This window comes from Schistocerca piceifrons, chromosome 10 (genome assembly GCF_021461385.2).
Source record: "Schistocerca piceifrons isolate TAMUIC-IGC-003096 chromosome 10, iqSchPice1.1, whole genome shotgun sequence".
Lineage (NCBI taxonomy): Eukaryota > Metazoa > Arthropoda > Insecta > Orthoptera > Acrididae > Schistocerca > Schistocerca piceifrons.
In genome coordinates, this window is record NC_060147.1 from 128,483,534 (window position 1) to 128,493,294 (window position 9,761).

At 44.4% G+C, this 9,761-nt stretch overlaps 1 protein-coding gene across 1 annotated transcript in view; it reads right to left on the minus strand.

Annotated features, from left to right (window-relative positions):
- Positions 1-9,417, minus strand: part of LOC124718758 (carbonic anhydrase-like) — an 88,097-nt gene extending 78,680 nt beyond the window's left edge. Inside the window, exon 1 of the mRNA XM_047244372.1 lies at positions 9,366-9,417. Coding sequence (XP_047100328.1) covers positions 9,366-9,417 — 52 coding nt within the window. The remainder of the gene's footprint in view (positions 1-9,365) is intronic.
- Between the last annotated feature and the right edge of the window lie 344 nt (positions 9,418-9,761).

Below are 9,761 nucleotides of genomic sequence, written 5' to 3' on the forward strand. Positions count from 1 at the left end.
ATTCCCTCCAGCACTACCCCAGACACTAGTCGAGTCCATGCCATGTCGTGTTGTTGTATTTTTAAGTGCTCGCGGGGTCCCTACACTATATCTGGCGGGTGTACCAGTTTCTTTGGCTCTTCAGTGTAGATGGGGGGAGGTTACTGATGCAAGGCATTGGCTCCTACGTCGACCAGTAGAGTGGTACCACGAGAGCATACAAACTCCCCGAGTAAGGTGGCGTAAGATCGTCGCATTGAATGGAAAAAATGTTTTTAAAAATAGGGTTTTGTAGCCAAAAGAGTGGGGGATAATATTTTACATTAGAATCCTGTATAAAACCGACGTGCCTTCAGAAAGAGCCAGCCGAAGTTGCCGAGCGGTTCTAGGCGCTACAGTCTTGAACCGCGCGACCGCTACGGTCATAGGTTCGAATCCTGCCTCTGGCGTGGATGTGTGTGATCTCCTTAGGTTAGTTAGGTTTAAGTAGCTCTAACTTCTAGGGGACTGATGACCTCAGAAGTTAAGTCCCATAGTGCTCAGAGCCATTTGAACCTTCATAAAGAAATGTGTTGCATTGTTTACTGAACGCCTCTTGTAATTGTGCAGAGATGAAGATTAGCAGGTGGCGCTGCATTAGACCAAACGTCGGACTTATGACTACAACAGCAACAATAATGATGACGATATTTTTTTGGTGTGTCGTTGATTCTTAAGTTCTTGCGACAACGAGCGATATTTATTAATATTACAAACTATGTCGTTCAAATGGCTCTAAGCACTATGGGACTTAACACCTGAGGTCATCAGTCCCCTAGAACTTAGAACTCCTTAAACCTAAGGACATAAGACACACCCATGCCCGAGGCAGGATTCGAGCCTGCGACGGTAGCAGCAGCGCGGTTCCGGACTAAAGTGCCTAGAACCTCTCGGCCACAGCGGTCGGCAACTATGTTGTGATATATCTAAAATATGTTGCACTTAATTATAAGTACGTCTTAGGTTCTTACCTTGTGCAAAGAGAAGACACGCTATGAGGCATACAGCTGTGGTGTCCATACTCATCTGGAACAAACAAAAGCAAGTTAACGATATTTACAGATTTAAAAACATCCATTCTGGGTGTCAGTTTTGAAAGCGGTATAAGTGTAAACAATAAAGAGTTTGCATACACAGCAGAATTCAAGGTCTTGGTAAAATTTTGATTTATCTGAAGAGATGAACAGTTTTGACTTTGCAGCTGTCACCAGATCTTAAAAAGCGTTAGGATGCATAGGATACATAGCGAAGTTTTAAGTCCTGATTATAAGTGTCAGGCCAAAACCAGTCACTTGTCCAGCTTATTTCAATATCGAGGTCACGTCCCATTGTAAAGTCCTAAGGTCCATGTGACCGCACTTCATGATGTAAATTAACAGTTGCCTTTTTAAACATGTCAGTGCCGTATCCTCCGCCTAGTTTTGTAGTTTCACTTATTGTCAGCATGCGAGCCGCGCGAAGTGGCCGCTTGGTTTGAGGCGCCTTGTCACGGATTGCGCGGCTCCTCCCGCCAGAGGTTCGAGTCCTCCCTCGGGCATGGGTGTGTGTGTGTGTTGTTCTTAGCTTAAGTTAGTTTAAGTAGTGTGTAAGTCTAGGGACCGATGACCTCAACAGTTTGGTTCCTTAGGAATTCACATACATTTGAACATTTTTTCTGAACATGTGCACCCAGCACGAGTCACTCGTTTGAAATATCACATGCCTCGCAAGTTTGACCGCCCGCCAGGAGATATCTTTACGCTACTTCACATGTCATATCTCCAGCAGTTCGGGAGCTTTGACTGGCGTGTGCCAATGGGAGTGCAGAGAGGCTGCCAAATTTTATTTGTGCCGATATGCTCTGAAAGACAACGCTACACTCTTGCGTTTGGGTCCTGCATTAGTGTGGTTTAGACGTTCTGGGGGAAGCTGATGGTATTTTGGTGTTTCAGCATGCTTTTTGGTACAGTTGCGATCGATAGCTGGCTGTTGTGGGCTTTAGCTGTCTATGTCATTTACGTTTTATTCATGGTGCTTCTATCACAAGTACTGGGTGTTTCAAAAAGGACTTTACAACTTAGAAAATTTATATAGATTAATTCATAGTATCTACAGAGGTGAGTGTAGCGTCAATTTGTGGGGAAATGCACCGTGTTTTGTCTCGCGTATTTCGCTAGTGCCGAATCGCACTGTAAGGAGCGCTAGCGGCAGTTGCGTTAAAGATGGCTGCCTTAACTGGACCCGAGAGTGCTAGCTGTGTGTTTTGGTTTGAAGACTCGAAGTCGGCGACAACGGTTCAACGTAATTTCCCTACCAAGTACGCAAAAGATCATCCTAGTAGGCCTACAATTTATGGGTGGCATAAATGTTTTGTAGAAACGCGGCTGCTCGGTAAGGCTTGGGAATTCATCAGGTAGTCCATATCTTGACGACGTCGTTGAGTGAGCGAAACAACGCTTTGTCAACAGCCCTACGAAAACGACTCAGCGTGCATCTCGTGAACTGCAAATCCCACATACGACTGTTTGGCGTGTATTGAGAAACTGTTTGCATTTGAAAACGTACAGATTGACGATCGTACAAGCTATAAAAGACACTGATAAATTTGCTCGCAAGACCTTCTGTGTGCATATGTTAAACCAATCCATGAGAATGAACATCGTCTTTTCTGACGAGTCGACTTTTCACTTAAGTGGCAAGGTTAACACACATAACTAAAGGATTTGGGGCAGTGAAAATCCACATCAAACATTGCAACATGTTCGTGATAGTCCTAAACTGAACGCTTTTTGTGCATTGGACAAGAACAAAGTGTACAGCCCATTTTTTTCCGTGAGAGAGCCGTCAATGGGATAGTGTACCTGGATATGTTCCCAAATTTTTTAATACCACAGATCGATATGAGATGGTGCACCACCCCACTACCTGGCTGACGTCTGGGATTTTCTCAGTGACCGCTTTCCAGGTCAATGGATTACTAGTAATTGCATGGACCCCACGTTCTCCAGACCCAACAACACTCGATTTTTTTAATGTGGAGTTATTAACGATACCGTGTTTGTACCACCTGTGCCGGCTTCTCTAGCAGAATTTAGAACAAGAATTTACGCCGCCACTGAGCAAATTACAGCTGCAACGCTACAGCAAGTTTGGGAAGAAATTGACTTCGAATGGGATGTGTGCAGGATAAGCAACGGAAGCCACATACAACATCTTTAGTTTAAGGTAAAAAAACTTGAGGTGTTTTCCTACAAAATAGCACTAAATCCAGCTCTATATCTTCTTTCAATAAATTTATATGAATTTTTAAAGTAAAGTCCTTTTTGAAACATCCTGTATATTTTCAAGTAATGTTTTTCAGAATAGCTTCTCATGTCACGTATTTATCACCTTGCAATGGAGTTTTATTTTAAATTTTTTTTTTTTTTTGGCTGAATATACTAGAATAGTTTTTATGAGAATATTGTTGGCTTTAATTTTCCTTTGTGACTCATTCGAATCCATGAGTGCACTAACACTTATTTGTATTGTCCATCTGGGACTACAATTTCTGTACCACTATTTTGAACATTGAAACATTCATTTCTCACATTTTCATCCACATATTTATTGCAGTGGAGAATACCCTACATCTACATGTGGCTTTGTTCATCCAGATTGATACTAAGTGAACTCCTCATGGAACCTTTTCCTGTGTGGTCCGATTTGAAAGAAAAACACCTACTCACTTTGCATTGTATATGCCCACTATCTTTAGTACTATTATTCTCAATTCAGGATATGACACTGTGACAGTTCTTGCGATGAAGCTTGTTGTAGTAGTTCAAGTGAAAACCATAACAGATGCCAAGCAGATTTGCCCTGCACAAACTGAGCTTATGATACAAAGTTAATTATACACTACTGGCCATTAAAATTGCTACACCACGAAGATGACGTGCTGCAGACCCGAAATTTAACCGACAGGAACAAGATGCTGTGATATGCAAATGATTAGCTTTTCAAAGCATTCACACAAGGTTGGCGTCCGTGGCGACACCTACAACGTGCTGACATGAGGAAAGTTTCCAACCGATTTCTCATACACAAACAGCAGTTGACCGGCGTTGCCTGGTGAAACGTTGTTGTGATGCCTCGTGTAAGGAGAAGAAATGAGTACCATCACGTTCCCGTCTTTGATAAAGGTCGGATTGTAGCCTATCACGATTGCGGTTTATCGTATCGCGACACTGCTTCTCGCGTTGATCTAGATCCAGTGACTGGTAGCAGAATATGGAATCAGTGGCTTCAGGAGGGTAATACGGAACGCCGTGCTGGATCCCAACGGCCTCGTATCACTAGCAGTCGAAATGACAGGCATCTTATCCGCATGGCTGTAACGGATCGTGCAGCCACGTCTCGATCCCTGAAACAATAGATGGGGACGTTTGCAAGAGAACAACCATCTGCATGAACAGTTCGACGACGTTTGCAGCAGCACGGACTATCAGATCGGAGACCATGGCTGCGGTTGCCCTTGACACTGCATCACAGACGGGAGCGCCTGCGATGGTGTACTCAACGACGAACCTGGGTGCACGAATGGCAAAACGTCATTTTTTCGGATGAATGCATGTTCTGTTTACAGCATCATGATTGCCGCATCCGTGTTTGGCGTCATCGCGGTGTACGCACATTGGAAGCGTGTATTCGTCATCGCCATACTGGCGTATCACCCGGCGTGATGGTACAGGGTGCCCTTGGTTACGCGTCTCGGTCACCTCTTGTTTGCATTGACAGCACTTTGAACAGTGGACGTGGCTCTACCGTTCATTCGATCCCTGCGAAACCCTACATTTCAGCAGGATAATGCACGACCGCATGTTGCAGGTCCTGTACGAACAGTTTTGGATACAGAAAAAGTTCGACTGCTGCCCTCGCCAGCACATTCTCCAGATCTCTCACCAATTGAAAACGTCTGGTCAATGGTGGCCGAGCAACTGGCTTGTCACAATACCCCAGTCACTACTCTTGATGAATGGTGGTATCGTGTTGAAGCTGCATGGGTGGCTGTACATGTATACGCCATCCAAGCACTGTTTGAATAGATGCCGAGGTGTATCAAGGCCATTATTACGGCCAAAGGTGGTTGTTCTGGGTACTGATTTCTCAGGATCTATACACCCGAATTGCGATAAACTGTAATCACATGTCAGTTCTAGTGTAATATATTTGTCCAATGAATACCCGTTTGTCATCTGCATTTCTTCATGGTGTAGCAATTTTAGTGGCCAGCAGTGTATGTTTGGCCTTTGTGTAGGCAGCGAGTGTATTATAGTATTCAATCTGCGGTGATCAGAAATGACTTTACATAACTGTAGGGCTGAAAATGGTCTGGTCACTGGCGGTGTCAGAGTGGCGAGGAGAGGGGGAGAGCGGGTGGATATAACATCATGGGCTTGGGTCCACAGTGACAGGAAGGCCAGGCAAGTATGGTGGGAGGGGGGAGCGGGAGGGGAAGAGGATGTGTGTGGAAGGGGCAGCAGCCTGCCCCCAGCAGTAGACTGCATCGTTGCCACTGGGGTGAGGTAAGATCTGGATGATAGAGTGCCTTTGTCTCCACAGACTCCCAAACTGTGATCCCTGTGGTTATTGGGACAAACGAAGTAGAGATCATATCGAGACACAGGAGGTCCAAGTAAACGGCAAGTGGGCTGGACAGTGGGGACCATGATGTCTGGTCCAAGGTTCAGAGGTAGAGAAGGAGGCACCAACGGTGACTGCAGTCACAGCCAGATATGGCTTGATATGTCACGGTGGCATGACCAGCCGCGACATCAGACTCCCGATATCCCCTGTGGCCTGCAAAGAACCTTGGGGTTCGCCCGCAATACAAGACAAATGTGCGTGCCCACACAGAGGTGCCTCGCATGTTGGAGGGCATCTGCTCAGGATGAGCATGCTGCGTGGGATGCATGACCCTGGTACTGTCCCCTTTAACACTGTGTGATGCTAGTGCCGATGCTAGCGATGTGAGTTGCGGGCTTTCAAGTAATAAAATGAAATGATGTGGTGTGGTGTTCCTCAACTATGTACCATCAGAATCAGAGTTGAAATATTGGAAGTTTTGGCTGGTTTTGTTGTGTAGGGGCTGGGATACATAGTTGTAGCATTACAAGCCAAATACTGCTGAGTCTACATTATACAATATGAATGTAGACAAAAATCGAATGGTCACTAGGCAATTGCGAATTTTGAAATGGCTCTGAGCTCCATGGGACTTAACTGCTGTGGTCATCAGTCCCCTAGAACTTAGAACTACTTAAACCTAACTAACCTAAGGACATCACACACATCCATACCCGAGGCGGGATTCGAACCTGCGACTGTAGCGGTCGCGCGGTTCCAGGTTGTGGCGCCTAGAACCGCTTGACCACTCCGGCCGGCCGAATTTTGAAGGTAGCATAAACATTTATACAGGAAAGATTGCAATTAAATAAACTCTGTAGGTACTACTTTAAAGGATGAGTACAATAGCAGCAGTACCTTTAAGAATGCCCTTTATTACTGTAAAACACTTATTGGTGTCGATGGTCCAGCAATTAAATAAAATATAAGTTGATTAACAGGGAAAGAATAGATTCCTACTTCACGTAATTAGTTACGAACAACAACATAGCTTGCGAGATATTCACTTCTAAACGCATACTACGTCTTCGCTGCAGAAGCCACAGAAATCACACAAGAGCACAAGTCGGCACTCCCAAATATTTCTGTCTCCTACTACCACGCGCAAACTGTTCCACTCTCCAAGTCTTTCCCGCTACTGTCTGTCGCGCCTCCTCTCCTAGCACTCCTCTGTCCTGTCGTGCTCCCCCACTTCCATTCAGTCTCCCCATTAACGAGCGCTGTGATTGGCTAGAGCGCTCCCGCCATGTCTTCAAGCCAATGCACCCTCACAAACATATTGAAACACATACGAAATACTGGATTTACATTTAAATAAATTGAAATTAAGTAAATATTCCTACAGCTGGACCATAAACACGCTCTAGCACACATTATGAAATACGTAAACAAGTCAAATAAACATATGTCAAAGGAATAGAAACACAAGGTAGGCCAGTGGCTTAATGTCTCTGTGCATCTTAAAACACAGTAAATATTTAACCAATTTCTTCATGAATAGTAAATATCTGAAACTTCCTGGCAGATTAAAACTGTGTGCCGGACCGAGACTCGAACTCGGGACCTTTGCCTTTCGTGGGCAAGTGCTCTACCAACTGAGCTACCCAAGCACGACTCACGCCCCGTCCTCACAGCTGGCAGAAGTAAAGCTGTTTGGGTAGCTCAGTTGGTAGAGCACTTGCCCGCAAAAGGCAAAGGTCCCGAGTTCGAGTCTCGGACCAGCACACATTTTTAATCTGCCAGGAAGTTACATATCAACGCACACTCCACTGCAGAGTGAAAATCTCATTCAGTAAATATCCGATATAAACAAAGATATAGATCAATAAATATATTTATAAGCATGCTGGTACTGTTTTATCGTGTAACTGTGGAGTACTTATGGCCTGGTGCGATTAATAGTAATCGGCCTCTTTGACCTCCAATAACTGACGTAGTATTCAAAGCCAGCCAATGTGGCCGAGCGGTTCTAGGCGCTTCAGTCTGGAACCGCCCGACAGCTACGGTCGCAGGTTCGAACCCTGCCTCGGGCATGGATGTGTGTGATGTCCTTAGGTCAGTTAGGTTTAAGTAGTTCTAAGTTCTAGGGGACTGATTACCTCAGATGTTAAGTCCCATAGTGCTCAGAGCCATTTACGTAGTATTCAAGTTACATGCGTGTAATTTATACCAATTTACGTTTACACAAATATCTTTCTAAAGGCACGTTGATTGATAAAATCGGATGAACCATTTAGATTTTGGAAATTCGTTACTGGGTGTTATTTGTATAATTTATCGTCAGCTACTAAACTTTAAACTAATAAAGATATTGAAAATCTGATCACACCATCAGAATCGTCGTGCAAAGAATGATAATGTACATGTTTCTTTTTGAGGGTTCATGATTCCTCTGGCTACTATTAATTTCTATATGAACTGTGAAATGTCTGCCATTATGGTTTCACAAAGTCCGCCATATTTGGCACTCCCGGCATGTTTCCTTCATCATCATGGGTTTCGAAAAAGACGATCGTGTGAAACCCAGCTCGCGCTATTCGTCCACGAGACTCAGAGGGTCATAGACACGGGTTCCCAGGTAGATGCCGTGTTTCTTGACTTCCGCAAGGCGTTCGATACAGTTCCCCACAGTCGTTTAATGAACAAAGTAAGAGCATATGGACTATCAGACCAATTGTGTGATTGGATTGAAGAGTTCCTAGATAACAGAACGCAACATGTCATTCTCAATGGAGAGAAGTCTTCCGAAGTAAGAGTGATTTCAGGTGTGCCGCAGGGGAGTGTCTTGGACGGTTGCTATTCTCAATATACATAAATGACCTTGTGGATGACGTCGAAAGTTCACTGAAGCTTTTTGCAGATGATGCTGTGGTGTATCGAGAGGTTGTAAAAATGGAAAATTGTACTGAAATGCAGGAATTGACGCATGGTGCAGGGAATGGCAACTGAATCTCAATGTAGACAAGTGTAATGTTCTGCGAATACATAGAAAGAAAGATCCCTCATCATTTAGCTACATAGGGAATATTTTGTTGACAGCGACCTACATAGGGAGGAACGATCACCAAGATAAAATAATGGAAATCAGAGCTCGTACGGATGGATACATGTGTTATTCTTTCCGCGCGCTATACGAGATTGGAATAATAGAGAGTTGTGAAGGTGGTTCGATGAACCATCTGCCACGCACTTAAATGTGATTTGCAGAGTATCCATGTAGATGTAGATGCAGATGTAGATGTAGATACTACATGAACCGTGCGTGTGTCTGACTGGCACTCATTCCTCGCCAGGTGACGCTACTGCAAACTGGGACGGGTTTACATCGATAGTAGGTCGCTGGTCATAATGTTCTGGCTGATCGGTGCGTGTTCCAAAATTCTACTGCACATCAACTTCAGTGACATGGGTTTGTAATTTATCGGATTACTTCTGTTTCCTTTGAAAGTATATGTTGTGAGCTGTGCAACTTTCCAGTCGTTGCCGGACAGGTTTCTCGTCGAGCGAGCGATTGTATATGATTGCTATATTAAGTGCAGAAGTAAGCAGTACTTCTCGGCAAATAACTGCAGTGCGTCTCTTGCTCGGGATGCAGTCATCATGTTCACGCAATCTTCCGACAGCTGCATAGATAAGGGGTATCAGTGGGACATTTCCACGTCGTGAGCCTACCCGTGTTATCTCTGCACGGAGTCACTTACGCAGATGCATCAGACATCCTTGCGATAAGCACTTGTTCTCCGCAGCACTCATTACTAGGACAGGAGGGTGTTGCGTAATACTGTAATGGAAACACGTGGCGTTTTGTAACCACTGGTAAATGTTTACATTACACTGAAGTCCCAAGGTTAAGGCAACAGGACAACCCTCTCAAGAACCATACTTAAAAATGTCATAATAGACGAAAAACGGACTTGGTAATGGAAATTATTTACAGAAGCATGGTTATGTGGGTGGATGACAAAGAGAAGCTGTGACCAGCAGCAGGAAATGTTAGTTTCTAACAAAAAAAAAAAAAACATTGAAAATTCGTGAGTTGGTTGTTCTACGAGTTCATTATTACGGGAACGGCGGAAATGTTTTGGCCAGTTAAGCCA